The sequence below is a fragment of the Schistocerca serialis genome, chromosome 7 (genome assembly GCF_023864345.2).
Source record: "Schistocerca serialis cubense isolate TAMUIC-IGC-003099 chromosome 7, iqSchSeri2.2, whole genome shotgun sequence".
NCBI classification, from domain to species: Eukaryota; Metazoa; Arthropoda; class Insecta; order Orthoptera; family Acrididae; genus Schistocerca; species Schistocerca serialis.
This window is the reverse complement of record NC_064644.1, coordinates 141,912,791-141,933,436: the sequence shown is the minus strand read 5'-3', so window position 1 is coordinate 141,933,436 and position 20,646 is coordinate 141,912,791. Positions and strand designations below refer to the sequence as shown.

Sequence of the window (20,646 nt, the reverse complement as noted above, 5' to 3'; positions counted from 1 at the left end):
GGACATGGGACCGTAGCAGCAGCGAGGTTCCGGACTGAAGCGCTTAGAATCGCTCGGCCAAGGCGGCAGGCTTAAGGGACTGTAAGTAGCGCAACTGCGGTGGCGCAATCCATATTCTGTGTATCTCGTTACTTGCTTACCTTGCCATTCAACTTTTGTTGCTTCTTTTGCTTGTATTTGTGGCTTCTTGTTGTTACATCTACTTTCACTACGCGAGCTGCCCAGATAAGTCTTCTTCTTGTTCTTCTTCTAGTTACTGCCCGCCATCCATGTGGAGCACGTGTTGGTTTCACCGCGGACTGCTAGACTTAGCCACACACAACTGATTTCATCAAAGTGTACGAGCCTGAAAATGGCGTTGACACAACGTCGGATCTAGTAGCGAAGTACAGTCTTACAAATTCCACAGTTTCTGGTACCTCCCACTGTGTCATTTTTTAATTTTGTTCATCTCATTGTGATTTATGTCAGTCATTACAGCAAATAAGTAACTGTTAATATAACTTTTGACTTATATTTCTAGGCCTCTTAACTTGTTCTGGTTAGGCTACCCATTAGAAACAAATATAGCAAGTTCTATTCCCAATCCGCTCTCCTCACTGTGTCGCCCTTGTCCTTGTGCGCAGTGGTCTACTGCAAGCATAACTTACTTATTATTTTCTCAAAGCAACGAGCATTGAACCTTCTTGTCCTGCATCAGCACACCGTACTCTTAAGTTTTGTTGTGTTAAAGAAACCAGCATTGCATGTGTTCGATTTGCACTACCGGATACCCTGGCATTACGTAGGACTCGGGAAGGGAGGGAGGGAGGGAGGGAGGGAGGGAGAGGGAGAGAGAGGGAGAGGGAGAGAGAGAGAGAGAGAGAGAGAGAGAGAGAGAAAGCACTCACTGTTCTGTGGTCATGTTAAGTAACTTGTTTACATAATTGCACTGCTGATGATTCTTATTATAATCATTGGCCACAACTCCGTCAACCTTGCCTATCTCATACGATTCCACAGAGTTATCTAATTCCAAAAATACACACGTGGAAGTACGGCACTTGTACCACGTGTGTTTTAAATTTTTTGTTATAACACGACGTTTTGTGTCCGATTAGCCTACAGTCAATATTCCTTCCTAGGAAAACTGTTTACATAGTAAACCCTGACTGCTGCGTTACAGTCACCGCTACCTTTCTTACATATACTCAGCTGGTTATTTGTTATCAAATATAGTTGGATTCGTCAGTAACCCATAAGCATAATCTTATCCAGAATATCTACAATCGTCTCCTGTTTCATTTGGTCAAGATAACGGACTGCGAAAACGGAAACAAGATAAACATATTCGAACATTCAATAGAGCGTCGTCCGAATGTAACGAATATTGAATTTCATGATTCCAAAGCAAGAGCGATAAGCTAAGTGATATTATCCTGTGAAAGACCGGTACCTTGCGAAGGAAATATTAAGAGTATACGGGAGGAAATAAATTGGCGCTCGTGCTACCGCGGTGAGGCTTTTCTGATTTAACGAGATATTACGGGAATCACATATTCCCATTCCGGGTGGGCGTGCTGTTCTGCCATTAGTTCATTACTGTGTGTCGATGTATGCAGGAATGAGAGCTGAAGTAATTTCAAGTTTCAACGTTTTCGACGCAGGCAATAAATGAAACAAGCAATAGACGCGATCGGCCCGAGATAAATGAAGCACTTAATGTGTGCGATCACTCCCACTCCGCAGTCATTTCCAGCCTACTTCATTAGCGTGCTTTCATCTGCGATGTATGTCTGAGTGTACAGATTAGTCAGATCTAATGTCAGGTGTCCGTAACTCTTGTAGATAAATGCAGATACTGTAAAGGACTTGGAGCAATCAAGAAGTGACGTAGAGCAGCTAATGTGTAACTTGGCAGAACTGAGCCGCCCACTCTCCCACAGACGCCCAGGTCTCGTGAGGCAAGTGCGATCAGTGGACAACTTCATTTCGGTTGGAAAGAGAGACCTTTCCTTTACAGCCTAAAATTCGCACAAACACTTTTCAAGCAATAAAGTGTCTTTAACTGTCAAGTGAAGGTCTCTCTAAATTACTGTCAATCTGAGTGTGTGTCACATATTACTGTACAAGTCTTGAATGCACTGATAGCTTCAGATAGTTAAAAACTTTGATGGTTGATTGGGGACAGTAGAAATTTTCTACGTCGAGAATGCGTCTTCCAACAGAAAGAACAAAGAGACTTGCTTAACTTTTGCGTATCAGCACATGAAGTGGCATTTTCCATATCTTGCTCTCTCGGCGATCCTGTCGTTGCTTAAGTTCTAGTACTGTCAATCAAGTCTTACTCATTATCCATCAAGTATAAATTTTGAACGAACACCTTCGTCCCTTCCGTCTGCTTTACTATAGACACAAATATAATTCAGAGACAAATCAGTAATATTTTTTTTAGACTTAACATTAACAATTGCGGACATGTGTTGACACATTCACAACGCAGACTATACTAGACAAGTTACTGTTGAGAAATGATAAGGAACTGATAAAGAATGTTGCATGTACGAATATTCGACCTTTTCCCCTGTGGCTCAGGATAATGTCCAATTTATTTTGATAGCACTAAACATTGTGAACCACTTTAAAATTCCTAAAAGTTGTAGACACATCATAAAGATATAGAGACTAAAAAAATTGGAAAAAAGAGGAAGACCGCACTGCAGTTCCTTCTCTAAATCCTCGCACGAACGAAAAAATGGCTAACATCGAAATAAGGGTCCAAGGAATAGAAAAGCAGCTGAAATCACTCAACAGAGGAAAGCCCACTGAACCTGACGGGATACCAATTCGATACTACACAGAGTACGCGAAAGAACTTGCCCCCCTACTAACAGCCGTGTACCGCAAGTCTCTAGAGGAACGGAAGGTTCCAAACGATTGGAAAAGAGCACAGGTACTTCCAGTTTTCAAGAAGGGTCTTCGAGCAGATGCGCAAAACTATAGGCCTATATCTCTGACATTGATCTGTTGTAGAATTTTAGAACATGTTTTTTGCTCGTGTATCATATCATTTCTGGAAACCCAGAATCTACTCTGGGGGAATCAACATGGAATCCGGAAACAGCGATCGTGTGAGACCCAACACGCTATATTTGTTCATGAGACCCAGAAAATATTAGATACAGATTCCCAGGGAGATGCCATTTTCCTTGACTTTCGGAAGGCGTTCGATACAGTTCCACACTGTCGCCTGATAAACAAAGTAAGAGCCTACGGAATATCAGACCAGCTGTGTGGCTGGATTGAAGAGTTTTTAGCAAACAGAACACAGCATGTTGTTCTCAATGGAGAGACGTCTACAGACGTTAAAGTAACCTCTGGCGTGCCACGGGGGAGTGTTATGGGACCATTGCTTTTCACAATATATATAAATGACCTAGTAGATAGTGTCGGAAGTTTCATGCGGCTTTTCGCGGATGATGCTGTAGTATACAGAGAAGTTGCAGCATTAGAAAATGGCAGCGAAATGCGGGAAGATCTGCAGCGGATAGGCACTTGGTGCAGGGAGTGGCAACTGACCCTTAACATAGACAAATGTAATGTATTGTGAATACATAGAAAGAAGGATCCTTTATTGTATGATTATATGATAGCGGAACAAACACCGGTAGCAGTTACTTCTGTAAAATATCTGGGAGTATGCGTACGGAACGGTTTGAAGTGGAATGATCATATAAAATTAATTTTTGGTAAGGCGGGTGGCAGGTTGAGATTCATTGGGAGAGTCCTTAGAAAATGAAGTGCATCAACAAAGGAGGTGGCTTACAAAACACTCGTTCGACCTATACTTGAATATTGCTCATCAGTGTGGGATCCGTACCAGGTCGGGCTGACGGAGGAGATAGAGAAGATCCAAAGAAGAGCGGCGCGTTTCGTCACAGGGTTATTTGGTAAGCGTGAGAGCGTTACGGAGATGTTTAGCAAAATCAAGTGGCAGAATCTGTAAGAGAGGCGCTCTGCATCGCTTGCTGTCCAGGTTTCGAGAGGGTGCGTTTCTGGATGAGGTATCGATATATTGCTTCCCCCCGAGGAGATCACGAATGTAAAATTAGAGAGATTCGAGCGCGCACGGAGGCTTTCCGGCAGTCGTCCCGCGAACCATACGCGACTGGAACAGGAATGGGAAGTAATGGCAGTGGCACGTAAAGTGCCCTCCGCCACACACCGTTGGGTAGTTTGTGGAGTATGAATGTAGATGTAGATGTAGAAGTTCAATAATTAATGCAACAGTTTTCTACCTTTGCCAGTTTCGACTGAAAAAAAATGCGGTCTTTGTTGTGGTACATCGTGGAAAATTCCCACTTCAGTCCCTATAGTTTCATGAGGTTCCGATAGATAGGTGGCGGCGCTAACGTATCCTTCAAAATAGGCTCTGTAATCGAGGCGCGTTCCAAGCAGAGTTTCTCTCGGCGGAAAACCAGCGCATCGCAGATATTCATACGCGCTTGCAGAACGCCTATGGACACCTACTAGTGAACAAAACCACGGTGAGTCTTTGGGCGATGCGTCTGTCATCATCGCAAAAAGGTAGTTCAAAACTGTCGGATATCCCGCGCGCTGGCCGACTGCACCTAGCTGTGACTCCTGCAATGCTGCAGGACAGATCACAATCAAACACCTCGCTGCTCGACTAACATCATTGTTGGTAGTGCTAAAACACTCGTCTACCAGTTGGAGTACTCAATAGTGTGCGCCCTCTGGGTTCGTCGCCGCGTAGAACAAGACCACAAAGAGCAACAAAGTTCTATCCGTGCAGAAATGCTTGTGCATTACGAGGCTGATCGTCTTTTTTTTTTGTCGAATATCATCAAAGGCGTTGAAACAACGGTTCATTATTTCGAACCGTAAACAAAACGGCAATCCGGAGAGTGGTGCCACACCATCTCCCCTCCGAAGAAAAGCTTCAAAGCCGCACTCTCAGCCGATAAAATCACGGTGACGGTTTTCTGGGACTCTCAAGAGGTTATTCTTTTTGATGTCCGCCTCATTGTGCAACAGCTAACTCTGAAGTGTATTCTGCTACTCTCTGGAAATTGAAAAGATGATGCCCGCATCTCGTGGTCGTGCGGTAGCGTTCTCGCTTCCCACGCCCGGGTTCCCGGGTTCGATTCCCGGCGGGGTCAGGGATTTTCTCTGCCTCGTGATGGCTGGGTGTTGTGTGATGTCTTTAGGTTAGTTAGGTTTAAGTAGTTCTAAGTTCTAGGGGACTGATGACCATTGATGTTAAGTCCCATAGTGCTCAGAGCCATTTGAACCATTTGAAAAGATGACTTCAGCGTGTTCATTGACGCAAAAATGCAAATGAACTTTTCTCCATGACAACGCAAGGCTTCACAGAGCAAGGTGCCCCCGAGAGGTGTTCACAAAACTTCATTGGACTGTTCTTCCTCAGCCAACCTACAGCCCTCATCTCGCACCTTCCGACTTCCATGCGATTGTCCCAGTGAAGGGTGCAATCCACGGGAAGCAGTACGTGGATGATGAGGTGGTTGTTGACACAGTAAGAAGTTGGCTCCGACGTTGACCAGTACAGTGGTACCACGCGGATATACAGGCCCTCTCAGTAAGGTGGCGTTAGACCGCCGCATTGATCGCCGATTATGTTGAAAAATACGTTTTGTGCCAAAAAAATGGAAATGAGCGTACGGCATTGTGGGTCGGGAGTCCCCCATTCAGGGAAGTTCAGCCTTCGAGGGCAAGTACTTATTGCATTCGACGCCACATTGGGCGACTTGCGCGTCGGAGATGGGGATGAAATGATGATAAGGACAACACAACACCCAGTCCCTGAGCGGAGAAAATATCCTGCCCCAGCCGGGAATCGAATCCCGGCCCCTGGGTGAGAAATTCCACTGGGCTGACCGCTCAGGTAACGGGGACGGACTGTCTCCAAACGACTGGGGAATTTTATGGTGTATGATGAATAAAACCAACCTGTTTTCAGACAAAAATATGTTGCATTGCTTACTGAACGTTCCTTGTATGCATCCAGTAAGGAAAGGTCTCCAGAATCGATGATCGAGTATAGAGATCACGGATCCATTTTATAATGAGGAGCCTGAAGAAGTTCAGGCATTATACATAAGATGCAATCAAATGAAATCGACACAGATGGAAAAAGTAAGTAAACTTTTTGTTATTTGAAAAGTAAATGTCTTAACTGCTAATACGAGGGTTGAAACTTAAATGGTGGCAACTATTCATTCATAACCGATACAAAAGAGTTACATGTTTGTACCTGTCACTGTCCTTCAAAGTAGTCGCCAGCGTTGTGTAGAACCCGTTGCCAGCGATGTGAAAGGCGTAGTACACCGTTAGCAGTGCCTGTTCTGTTGATGGTGCGAATGGAGCGGTCTACTGCCTGTCGAATCTCTGTAACAATTCTGAAGCGAATGCCATGAAGTGGTTCCCTCATCTTCAGAATCAAATAAAAGTCACAAGGACTTAAGGCCGGGGAGTATGGTGGATTGTATAGTACTTCCCAGTCCCATCGACCGATCAGAGCAGCTACAGCTTTCGCTGTATGCGCCCGCGCATTGTCGTGCAAAATGGTGGGTGGGTTGCGCAGAAAGGATCGCCACTTCTTTCGCAAAGCTAGTCGCAGATGATGCTCCAAAAACGAACAGTAATACTGTGCGTTGACGGTCTGCCGTGGAGGTACGTAATGCGTCAGGACAACACCATCACAGTCGTACACAAGAATCACCCTAACTTTCACCGTATTGGGGCTCTGACGCACTTTCGACTTTTGCGGCGACCCATAATGACGCCATTCGTTGGACTGGCGTTTCAGTTTTGGCTTCGTGGCGTTCGCTTCAGAACTGTTCCAGAGATTCGACAGGCAGTAGACTGCTCCATTCACACAATCAACAGAATAGACCTTGCTAACGGTATACTACGCCTTCCACGTCGCTGGCAACGTGTTCTACACAACACTGTAGACTACTTTGAAGGACAGTAACAAGTGCAAACATGTAACTCTTTTGCATCGGTTGTGAATAAATAGTTGCCACTGTTTAAGTTCCAACCCTCCTACATTTCTCCTCCTAGGAGACAAGACGGTCAACGCCTTCATGGAAAAATGTATGCAATTGCCTACCCAGGAGTGCACCTTTTCGTCCGAGGCAAATCGATGACCAGAAATGTCTTTCTTCGGGGCTCCAGAAATATGATATTTCATGGGGAGAGATCGAGACTGTGTGGAGGATGTTTAAGGACTTCCCAGCGAAACTTCTGCTGCGTTGTTGAAACAACCATGGCAACATGTGGATCCGCGTTTTAGGTCTGTCTGGTTTATTGTCCTCACTTCTGGTGACTCCCAGTTCCCCTTATGTATACACTTTGCACTTACTGTATATACTTGAAGTTCATGCTGGAGATGGACAAAGCCATTGATATGGCGAAACTAATGAATCTAACACCATTATCGTTTCTTGTAGGCTTTGTCTTGCCTTGGAAAAAGGTCGAATTTGGGAAACAACGTGTAGCCTTCAAATTTTTGTACGGTGGTAGGCGTGAGTGTCACGAACAACATACCAAAAATTCTGATCGGTGAGGGTGAGTGTGGGAACGGGTGTGCGTTTGAGGACCACTTTTGTAATCTTCTTTAATATCACGAAAACAGCAACTGCTAGCGAAAACATATCCCAGTAGAAAATTAAATTTCATTGAATTTTCTACAAAAAGATCCTTTTCATGCTTTCTCTATGGTTTGCACAAAGAGAGCGAGAGAATATTGAAAATTTTGCATGACGTGCAGGCACTGTAGCTTATACATGGTTTTTGTAGGCGATTTGCTCCTCTGGTCTTCCTCTACACCACTGTGGTACGTCGTAAACAATTATCATTCACAATCTGTATATCCACAAGTCACCATGGAGTGTGTGTAGTACCATTGTCGTTTCCCCATTTTCTATTCCATTCGTACATGGTGCGTGGGAAGAAGGATTCTCGATAAACTTCCGCATGAGCTCTAATTTCTCTAATTCTTTTCGTGATTGTTTCGCGAGACATATGTTGGAGGGAAAAATACTTCGTTCAACTCTTCTTCAAACGTACGCTTCTTCTTGGTACTAAGTACTTCCTTGTAGCGACTTGCAGACCTAATAAATATATTTAAATCCATAAGGAACGTGTTATATTCCAAAGAGGAAGTGTACATAAAAATAGGAAGATGATGTGGTTTTAAAATGTAAAAAACAAGAACTATGATGATTCGTTAAAAATTTTGTGTATCTTGATTTTTATATGGAAATGAAATATGGGTTCCGCAAAACAGAAATTATGTTTCAGGCCAAACGATTGAAACTTTCAGGAGTAACACCATGGCTAGCAGCAAGAGAAAGGAAAATAATTTTAGAAATAAGCATAGACTTAGAAGTAAATCATTTAATTTAAAAGAACATAACGGATTGCATAACGTAATGGATAAATGATGTAGATAGAAAGGACAGCACAAATATTGCCTGAAGAAAATAACGGGGATGATGGATAAAGCAACATCGTCTGTATGAAGCAGGAGTCAGACAAGGCGAAAGAGACCAGTGTGTCAATAATCAGTGCTGTTATCATGTCTGGTAACTACCCACCAAAACAAACAAATGGTATGTTAAGCGCATTTGGCTGCACGATTGATGAGTCACGGCAATTAGCCACAACAAATAAGTGTCTAAGAGTCTCAGTCCACAACATTTTAATGTGGAATGGCCGTGTAGGAGTACCAGTGCTGGAGGCAGACATCACAGTGAAATTTGTTGGAAGATTCCTAAGCATGCGTATTTCACCGCTTACAAAGCCACCGTTCTTGTAGTTACTGAGTTCTGTTGTAGACAATAGCCTTCAATCTGACAGTGTGCATCTCTCTGACAATATGTTCCTTTTCTGCATTTTATAATTTAGCCAAAGGAAATGGAAAATGATGCTTTTGACATAAATGATCAGATTGAAACATGTGTAATACGCCCTGTTAATCACGCAGGAGAGGACAGATAGAATAAATTGTGGAAAGGGGCCAAAATAAAGAGCTGTCAGTTACACTCGAACATACAACTGTATTATTTGATCAAACATTACAAGAGCCCAAAAAAATTTTTTAAACACACAGCTTTAATCTTTGGGACTTAATTACCGGCTGAAAGCCACTTTAATTTAAAAAGGGCTGAAGGCCAATAACTTAAAACGCAAGCATAATCAGAAATTTAAAAGGCAAGCCTTATCTTAAAACAGTTCTTTAGTTAGGCTGAATTGAACAAGTTAAATTCAAATCGGCTGAAGGCTTAACACTTAAAACTCCAAAATAATTTTTTTAAATGGGTTGGTGAGCCACGGACCTCGTAGCAATGGGAACAGCGCCACACTCTCCGACACCGCGTAGAGACGCCAGCGGGCCCCGGCCAAACTACGCCCCGCCGAGAATTCCTCACTGCTCCACGCCAACCGACCGACTCCTCAGAGCCAGAAGGCCGACAACATTTAAAACAACTTGTGAATCAAAATCACACAAACTACACACAGTTTCACGAACACTTGGACTAAAGACCAGACAATGCTAACGACAGTGACTGTACAGTAACGGGGGCGAATCACGAGTCGGCACACACAGCCAACCGATAAGCGATAGCCGACCAAATACACGTCGTCCGGCAAGACGACCGACCGACGGCCAACCAAAGTCGTCGCCACTCCAATCATGTGTGTCGGCAACCGTCGGGCGAGTCATGGCGGTCCAGACCTCACTGCTGCCGCGCCCCGACTGAACTCGTGCCGCGTGCCAACTCAAACACAGCCAGGTCCGAACTAACTTCTGACATGTTCCAATTGACTGGTCGACACGCGACGACCGGGAAGTAATAGCATGGTAGCAAAGATAATATGGCAAGGCTTATATCGATAAGCGCTGCTGCTCCCGCTCACGGGCAGGCAAAGCAGCAACTCAGTGACACAAGTAATTGAAACTAACATAAAGAGGTTGCAGTACGGCAGAAACAGGATGTTAAAGAAGAGATGGCATGAACATGGGCCACGCACGGCTTACTATGTAACTGTCTTTTTAATTACTGTAGAAAGACTATTGTTTGACCGAAACTCATAGCATTTCAGTCAAGAAGTGACAAACAGATATAGTGCCCAATCCACTTTTTTAAAAAATTCTTAAAAGACTATAAATCAGTAACTCCTCAAAATTATGAGAATTGGATTGCACTAAACAAGTTTATGGAATTAACACATTAAAGTTTCATGAGGAGAACACACTGATTCACAGTAACACTTAATCTAAAGTTGGGGAGTAAAACTATATTTTGCCAACGGATACAGAAAAATCATAAGAGGTCTTAATCTTACTGAATGTCAGTTGAAAAACCAAAATCATCTATGCCTTCACTCAGTAATGTAATGTTGCATGGCATGATTGGCTGGGAGACCCCGAAGGGTAGGTACGGCCGTCTGAACTGGAAAGGTGTTTTCTATTACTGACATTCGTAGGCAACTTTCTTTTGTGAAGTGTTAGCACTGTGTGTTCTTTAAGTGTATTTCAGATTATAGAGGTGTAGAAAGCAAATACTTTTGTAAGTTTCATTACCAGCTGTTCATTACTTAAAACACTAGGTTACAGAATTCCGCTGAATATGCAACACAGCCGCGATTTATTTTCGGCTGACCTCCTAACGTTTTCTTTACTTTCAGAGAAGGGTCATCAGTAGCGTGTTTTGTGAAACATCTGTATTTCTCTTGTTGCCTTGTTAAAATTGTCTTCTTTTATCAAAATTTAGTGGCGTTTACGTAATGTAATCTCACTAACATGCTTGTCCAGATGCAGTTGCAATAGAGTCCTGAAAAAGTTGGTTCAACATGTGAAGCACTGGCGACAAATCAGGTCAATAACTTATGAAAAAGCACGTCGTCGGCATAAAAATACACGTGTAATTTCTTCACTTATGTTGTTGCAAAACCCACAGTGAATCTCGTTTCACCTGGTATCTATAGCCCTTAAAAATTATGTTGTTTCATTGAAAGAAATAAATAGCAAATACTCTTCTCTTTGTGTAATATCATTTGCTAAAATCTCTTTTTGATATTTCAAACCGTTTATAAGATATCAGGGATGTTATGAGCACTTCAAATGGTTCAAATGGCTCTGAGCACGCTGGGACTTAGCTGTGGTCATCAGTCCCCTAGAACTTAGAACTACTTAAACCTAACTAACCTAAGGACATCACACACATCCATGTCTGAGGCAGGATTCGAACCTGCTACCGTAGCAGTCGCGCGGTTCCGAACTGAGCGCCTAGAACCGCTCGGCCAACGCGGCCGGCTATGAGCACTTCGTTCTGGCATAATCGCTGGGACACACGTTCGCAAATGAGCGCACTTCATAAGATCAGTTTTCTTGAGATGCATGACAGAGACCTTCTTCAAGTCTAAAGAAAAATTCAACATGTTAGCTAAACTTCATACACTGTAATATATGACGTAATATGCAACTAAAGCAAAATCATAGCGACCCCTATCTTTCATTGCAACGTTCTCGAATTGGGAGTAGTGTTTCTTTCAGTGTTAAATATCACAATAATTATGACTGTTGACGAAATGTTGGGCGGTTCATTATAAAGCTGACATATGAAACTATGAGTAAAGTAAAAATCAAAATTATTTACCAAATAGTTTCTGTAAAATCGTTTGAGAAAAATTGCAGACCGTGTGTCTCGATTCTGTCAGCACAACACTTCGCCAACTGGCGTGCCGAAAGCAGGCAAAGATAATGTCTGTACATTCCGGCTCGCCAGCAGGCGTAAGATCGCACCAGTCAGTGGCTCCGTCCAGCTGATATTGTGTGCTGCCTCAGTGACAAGACGGGCATATTTTCCGCGCTGGTTCAGGCCGCCTCGAGCCGAGGTCCGCTATGCAGGTACTCCCCTTTCTACTGTCTGCGCATCCTGAGTTTGGGATGGTGAATATCAGCCTGATTGAAACACACAGTAAGGTAAAGATGAAAAACCGAGTAACAGATGGATTTGAAATTATGATGGATCTAAGGAAGGAAATGGTTCAGTGTTGCTAGTGAGAAGTTCGTATGTGAGACTCTTAAAGGAAATTTCTTAGGGATCCAACTTGAAGGGAAGAACATGGCATATCTAGCCTCCGCAGATGATATCCGCTTACTAAGAATCTCGGAAGATGAATTACAACAAGCGGCGGAGGCATTTGACATTGCTGTCAGCAAATTTGGGTTATTGACGAACAAAGCCATGACATATAACTTCGTTATGACTCATCAACAGTGTCAAGATAACGGACAACTACAGAGTGTGCGAATTTAAATACCTGGGAGCACTTATCATAGAGAACTTGTCCTACTAAATAGGGATCAACATTACGATCCAGGCAGAAAACCGAGCCTTCTACAGCTTAAAACAACTGCTTCAGTCTGAATGTCTTTCGAGACGCTTCAAGATTCAGCTATATAAATACTTGATCCAACTCGTGGTACCATATTACTGCGAGGTATGGAATAATTTGGAAGTTGGTGGTAAGTTCCTAAGGGACCAAACTGCTGAGGTCATCGGTCCCTAGAATTACACACTACTTAATCTAACTGAAACTAACTTACGCTAAGGACAATACACGCATCCATGCCCGAAGGAGGACTCGAACCTCCGCCGGGGGAGCCGCGCGAACCGTGGCAAGGCGCCTCAGACCGTAAGGTATGGATTGTTCAAAAACAGGACTTTCATAAACATCTTATATTTGAGAGAAAATTACTGCAGAAGATCTTTGGTCTGGTGTTAGACCCAAACATCAGTGAATAGAGGATCAGAGAGAGCCATGGGCAAGATGAACTGTTCAAAGACGTCGATATAGCAGGAATTATCAAAAGCAAATGACTACTGTGGACTGGGTATCTGACTGTGATGAAGATGACACGTGGCCGTGGAAGCTTCTGGATTTCATTCCCATAGGGAGGAGACACAGGGAAGGCCAAGGAAGAGGTGGAGAGATGGCCACCACAAAGACCTGTGATGAGCAGTGATAGATTTGGGTGGATGACAGACAGCAGCAATGGATAGAAGGCTATGGAGAAGAAAACTTGTAGTAGCGAATAGTTCATCGGGCCTGATCATGTAAAGTACAGTAAAACTTTTGATCTCTTTTGTCTTATTGGCTGGGCTACTGTTACGCCACTTGCCTAATCGGACACATCCTAAACTGCAAAACTAACATTTGGGTAAATCTTACCTCACAGTTTTGTGAATTTTAATAGCATAAAATTAACGTTTTGCTCGTTCTCTTTGTCTGGATTTCTTACTACGAAACTACGGTCTTCCGATTGTGATTTCTACTTCACACTGACGGTATTGGTTTTTCCATCATCTCCGTCGTTTTCTTTAGGCAGTATATGTATCGGCTGTTCTGTCTGCATGATTTATCTATGCAGTCCAGTCACATTAACGTGATTACCTACCTACATTCGACATCAGTGCAATAATCACTTACAGACGGCAGGTGGCAGCACTAGCAGTGGAAGGTTGGGGGTGTGCAAAAAGTGCAGTCGTTATTATAACGCGGAAACCGAGCGATTCATCTGACGTCCGAATGGGCATGATCATTGACTATCAGGCGAGGGGTAGAAGCATTTCCGAAACGACAAAGTATGTAAACTGTTCGCATGCCGCCATGGTTAAAGTACACCACGCATGGCAATATTGCCCTATACAAAACTGTCAATAAGGCAACTATGGTACACCATGGATCATAGACGACGGGGGGAACGACTGCTTTGGAGATGTTTTCGGACGAATGAATGTGCAGTTGCTGAGGAACTAGACGCCCAAATGAACCAAGGTCTACCAATAGCGTCTTTTCAGCGACCATTCAGCGAACGTTGCTGTTTATGGGCCTCTGCAACAGGCGCCTGGCTCGTGCACCCATGCTGACTGCTGTTCACCGGCGGCGAAGGCTCGACTTTGCACGCCAATACAGCAAATGGACGCCATTGAATGGCGAAAGGTTGCCTTTTCAGGTGAATCACGTTTTATGCCCAATCGGCGTGAAACTTTGGAAAGCAAACACCCTGCAATAGTCGACGGAAGGGTCCATGCGGAGGACGGAGCGTTATGGTCTGGAGAATGATTTCGTGGCATTCCCTGGATGATCTCGTCATTCTCGGAGGCACAGTGGATGAGTACGAGTATGCATCTTTCCTTGGGGACCAAGTCCACCCCTACATGTAGTTTGCTTTTCCCCTGCATGATGAGATCTACGAGCAGGACAATGCAATGTGTCGCACAACTCGTAGTGCAAGTGCAGAACCAGGATGAGTTTCTGTATTCCCGTGGCCGCCTAACTCCCTGGATTTAAAACCAATCGAGAATCTGTTAGCGCCGTGAATTTTCAACAGAGAAACTTAGCGTTGCTGGCCACGGTACTGGAGTTGCCATGGCCCCACATCCCTTTTCGTGTAACTTCCAGAATCTTAACACTTTTCCCGCTCATCTCGTGCACCAAAATTTGGTTATTTAAGGTTTTGACAGGCTCTCATATTAATGTGACAGGACAGTTTGTGTGTACATGGTGTTTCAACATTACAACGACAAACTTTGAGGAAATCCAGAAGGATGTCTTGAGGAACAAAATGAGATAGGAATCTGTGCCCGGAAACGTCACACAACGACGCTACATAGCATGAAAGTTATAGGTGCTGGCGGTTGTAAATGTATGCATATACAAGGTGATTCCGTGGTGATGTAACCCACTTTCTAGTATGATGGAGAAGAATTAATGTATCAGTTTGAGGTAAGGATTCATGTACTAGAAATGAAGAAGTGGAGACTTATAAACGAAAACCATTGTGATATCCTTGACAGTGGATAATACGAGTATGTACTGTTACTGTTGTTGCAAAGACTGTAGGGTGGACAACTGTCAAAGCTTGCAGAATGGACCAAAAAAGAAAAAAAGTCCAGCATAAATGGACTCTAAAATTCATACGTTAAGAACTATGAGAACTTGTTCAATACAGTCCGCAGCTCGTGGTGTAGTGGCTACCGTTACTATCTCTGGATCACGGGGTAACGGGTTCGATTCCCGGCTGAGCTGGGGATTTTTCTCTGCCCAGAGACTGGGTGTTTGTGCTGTCCTTATCATTTCATCATCATCGTCATCATCATCATCATCATTCATGATAGTGGTTAGATTGGAATGTGAAAAAATTGGACTGTGTAAAAATTGGGACTTTGTACGGGCACTGATGACCGTGCAGTTGAGCACCCCACAAACAAAATATCATCACTTGTTCACTAGAGAAGATGTGTTTCACAGTAACGAAAATGGACAAGTACTCATAGCTTCTCACGTATATATTTTAGAGTCCACTTATACTGTAGATATTTTTCTTGTTTTGGTCCATGCTACCACCTGTGACAGTTGTCTACCCTCCAATCCACCAAGCAGTACCGGTGCATGTATTCCACTGTCGAACGATTTTACCAGTGTTTCTTACCTCAAATTGATGCATTTATCCTTCTCTATCATTCCTAAAATTTTGTAATGTCATCACGGAATCACACTGTATATAGCTATATATACAGGGGCCGGCGCCTATAACTTCGATGCTCTGTAGTGTTGTTGGATGATGTTTCCGATAAACTTCACTTCGTATTGTAAACGTAATTAGTTTATACGTAACATTTAGAAAATTCTCTTGACTAAGCTGCAGTCATCAATTTTGCTAATTATTTTCGCCTGGGAGAGTCAGTAACACATACATGCAATCATACTGGGTGGCAAAAAAAACGGCTACTCACGGAAATCCAGTGCAGACTGTGATTATCGTGTGGCAGCAAAACATGGTAAATAAGCTAATGCGTTAATGTAGAACCGATTAACGCTGAAAAAGAATTAATTCCTATTTTGGCCACCAGGTGCAAATCTGGCGTCGTACAGCATCTCGTCGACGTCTCTGCTCATATTGAACAAATTGTGTAAGTGACGGTTAATAATAAAATCAATATTACGCCTTTCTCATTTGTTTCCTTCTTCCTGTTAGTATTTCATTAAATATAAGAATATTGCTATACAACTTCTTTGCATTCACAGCGCTAGATTCACACCTGGTGGCCAAAATTGGAACTAATTTCTTTTTCAGTAAAAATCGGTTCGGCATCGACGCATTAGAAGTATCGCTGCCATACGATATTTACAGCCGACACCGGACCTCTGTGATTAGCTGCAGTTTAATTATAACCGCCCGTGATTAACACAATTAGGGAAGTAGTGATTGTGAACTATTGTTCCTCCGCAGTTCGGAAGGTATTCAGCAGTAAAGCTTAGCTAAAAAATACTCGACTGGTTTCAGCTGAAGGCATTTGGCGAGCGCGGCGACCGACCTGCAGGTAGGGGCTGCAGGCGGAGAGGAGGAGGCGGTGCGCGCGCAGCCGGCGCCCCTGGCAGCACAGCGTGACGTCGACGAACGCCTCGGCGGCCAGCAGCTGCCGCAGGTTTCGCAGCACGCCGCACTCGTGGCGCTCCCAGCGCACCAACAGCCGGTCACCAGACATCTGCAGTCCAACCACGCACAAGACTCAATGGTTACTATTGCTAGATGTAGATTCCATACAAGCTGTCCCATCTATCTTCACCAATCTCAATAGCATATTTTCCAGAAGTAAAGCACACTGCTGTGTAAGACTTGCGGACGACATACGATGTGGGTGAGAAGTTCCCGCTGTTACCCCGTTTTGTATCAAATGTTATTATGCAGATTGGTATCTACGTTAGTTCTTATCAGTTTTTGGAATCAAATATTGGAATTCACATTTACATGTTTCCGAAGTCGCAGTAGCACTTGAGTTTTAATCTGTAGCCCTGGCAGAAGTGAGCGGTCATTGCTACAGTATTGAGGAAGCACAGTGACAATTGTGTGTGCGTGTACGAACGACAACACACAGGGCAGAGAATGAAACTGGTTATGGGAGAAGTCCAGGAAAAATTTAATAAGGCTCCACTGCGAAGGGCAACACTTCTGGATTGGGAAATCGGTGTGTGTGCTTCCTTTTGGCTGTGTTAGTGTGAGAACAGAAAGAAAGCCGGTAGTCTGAGTGCCGACTCGCCGTGCTGTCGAGTGCTGTTACACTCGCTTACGGATGCACACAAAGAACGCTGGTTAGCCCGCTAGTCAAGATGCAGCAGTGCCAGTACACGTAGAACGTTACGCGCGTCTCATTAGCTCTGTAGTCTCACACGTTTTTACATGAACTAATCGGTAAAAACAATTAATTTTCGCAGCTTCTAAGTACGACCCTGCGCGGAATTAGAAAATGTTTGCAATGACAAATATGCATCGCTATGATTTTGCGTCTGGTGCATATTACACCATATGTTGCTCTGAATAAAACTTAGATAAGATATTGAAATTTTCTTTAGACTTGAGAGGAGGTCTCTACCTGCCTCCAATCTCGAGAAAACGCAATTTGCGTGGTCACTTCCGACTGCACGTGCACGGGACTGAAATATTCATACAATACCTCACATCTGCTGAACCGTTCGAGATATCGATACGAGATCTTGGCAAGTGGTATCATGCAATGACGAGAGTATTTTGCTATATGGTTAACATAGGGAACTTTCTTATGTACGGTGATACAGAGGAAGCTATGGCTTTTATTCTATTTTTTCAGTCCAATACTACAATTTTTTTGAGAGTCTTAGACAACTATGGTAGTATGAAATTAAACGTGAAGTTTCTTACCTTACTTTACAACAAAACGAAACAATGAGGTTTTCCGTAAGCTATTGATCACCATAGTCGCTTGTTGCATTTTAATAATACACTCTGTTTCACGATTCTGTCTCAATAGGTATTGCAAGGTAAGTTTACGCTATTTATAATGTATTTTAACAAAAAAAGCAAAATCAAACATGTCAACAAGAGAGAGTAACCGTTCCTCGTAAGTGATGATGTTTCTTCAAATGATATTCAGGCAAAAATAAATCGCCACTTCACTTCTGTTGCAATTTTGATGGAATCTGTAGCCTATCGAATTTAATAGTGTACTACTGGAATGGAACTTACAGTAAAGTGCCCGTTATTTAGAGACAACACGTCATAAAGTTTTATTGGTGAAAAAATGGCGTTAAATCATAGTTCGGTGACATCAGAACCCTTGCGATGGCCCCAGAACCCTTGCCACCTGTTCACTAAGTCACTTAGAGCTATATTTACGATCGGATATTACATGCACATTTTACTTGCATAAGTACCATAACTCAGAACCTCTGGATCGCGGTAACACATAATGACATCGAAAAAAGTTTAAGTTCCTCGAGAAATCGTCTTAAGAATATATGGAAAAAATTTCGACAGTTTATGGTGAACAGAAATTATAGAAGTGGCTATCCCCAGAGCTGGTACTTTTCGTACCCAAAAATCATGGTTTTTTCGGAGTTTTCTCAGCAACCGCTTTTTTAAGCCCCCTATGGCCCACCACACTTAATGCAAAATAGCCAAACTATATGATCAGTTTGCCAGGGCAACTTTGACCGTACGCTGTAGTATAGCTACAGTATGCTCTTTCTTCTGATAGGTGTACAAATCGTCGTTAGGGCAAGGGCGTTCCAAAGCTCTGTTACCCAGAGAACCCGAGATTTGACCACTTAAAAACAGCATTTTCGCGGCCCTTTTTTTTTTTTTTTTTTTTGCAAGATATTGATACCGTGCACTACCGTGCATGGATCGATTAACTATGGATCGATTAACTGCTCTATGAAAATGAATGAAAGTGCGGGAGCGCGTTGCCACAGGTCTTCCAATCGAGCACAGAAAGTTGGACGCCACATGGAGTGAGCTCAGCATGAATATAGCGCCAAATGTGGCTGGATCCAGAACACGAGGCAGCTTAAGAAACTGGAAAAGACAGTGAGTGCCAATCAGCGAGCAATTGCGGTGCACTGTGGTGGTATTCCTCATTACGAGAATGCCCGGAAGCAAGATCTCGATGACTTCACACCGTGAAGGGTTATCAGGAAACTGTGGGAAGAACGAAGTGTGACAACTGTAGCCCAAGAGTTTGATATTGCTCACGGCATTGTTTTACGTGGATGAACAGCACTCCGAACCACAGGGGTTGCTACCTGAAGGGGAGGGGAGGAGGTGCTCGACCACGGTTAACTACTGCAATAGATGACCTCTACGTTGTGCAACAGGCAAGAGGTGACCCATGTCAAACAGCGATTGAAGCAACCAAATTTAACAGGACTGCAAGGTACGCAATCTCACGCTGCACAGCGACGGCATATGGGTGGTCTCTTTGTCCGACTACAAGTCCGTTATGTTGAGACCCACACATTGGCAGCACCATTTGCGATGTTAACCTTAATTATCCCAAGGACAAACACACACACACCCATGCCCGAGGGAGGACTCGAACCTCCTCCGGGATCAGCGGCACAGTCCATGACTGCAGCGCCCTAGACCGCTCGGCTAATCCCGCGCGGCCACACCAGAGTAATTGTTGTCTTTGAATAATAGTGCCAATAAAAGTATCATTTCCGTTCGTCTCACTGAGTATTTCTTTGTTACCTTAGGTACTATACCGTACCTGTAGCACTACTGTAGCAATGCTACGTAGGGTCCAAGTTTACTTGGCAGACACACACTCGTTCTTACGTTTTGCGCGCCGGTATAGCAAGAGCATCAAGCAAATGTTGTTTAGCTATCCACTAGGCACTAATCAGCGTTATTGCTTTTCTTGTAAGTATGTTCGTTGTGAAGACATGAACAGCAGTACGTCTTTTTTTAAGAAGCACTCTTTATTTTTTGCTCTATATTCACCTCGCCCAGAATAGTACGTGCAGTTTGTACTACACGTAAATGTATTGTAAATAAGGAAATACCGCAATTACTGTGTAAGGTTTCTATAAAAATTTGTATATAAATGACAGTACTGAATACTCTTTTCTCAAAAACTTTGTCCGTGTGACACGTGTGCCTCAGATCTTGTATTCAATTGCTGAGCAGTACAGACTTTCGGTTGGCCCTGTGTAGCGCATGTGAACAGTGTCGCTAAACAAAACTTTAAACTTAGTGAGGTACTGAATTTGAAATAATGAAAACTAATATAATTAAATGCCAAAAGTAACTAAGTGTGCATTCAGTGAAACCTGTTTAACTGAAACTCAATACTGAAGTACATTATGAAACTGAGTGACGTGAAGTGCAATTTCTGATTTGAAATGTTCACAAAATAAAATACTGATTTACTCAGAAGAAAATAACTATTTGAGATTATCTACACTGTTTACTGTAAATTTATCTGCTTGCTTAGCACAACACTTGATAATTCCGACTACGAACTGTTTCCTCATAAGAATGCAAGGCGAGATCTGCCCTGAAATAAAAGTAATTTACATCATGCTCGGCCTTTTGTTTTGTGACTGGTATACTGACGTTCTCGAAAGCAAATAGAAATCATCAGATGCAGCAACTACAGAAAAAATAAATTACTCACTACAAAATTGATTTTTTGCTTGTCAGAAACAATCTGTGGCTTCTTGTGGCGTAAGGTGCAATCAACACACAACAGAATATTCAAAACGTAACTAAGAATGATACAG

The 20,646-nt window shown here is 43.2% G+C and overlaps 1 protein-coding gene across 3 annotated transcripts in view; it reads right to left on the bottom strand.

Moving 5' to 3' along the window:
* Positions 1-20,646, bottom strand: part of LOC126412420 (uncharacterized) — a 379,666-nt gene that overhangs the window by 134,264 nt on the left and 224,756 nt on the right. For all 3 annotated transcript variants that reach the window (XM_050082009.1, XM_050082010.1, XM_050082011.1), the window contains exon 5: positions 16,422-16,592. In XM_050082009.1, the coding sequence (XP_049937966.1) occupies positions 16,422-16,592 (171 nt within the window). The remainder of the gene's footprint in view (positions 1-16,421; positions 16,593-20,646) is intronic.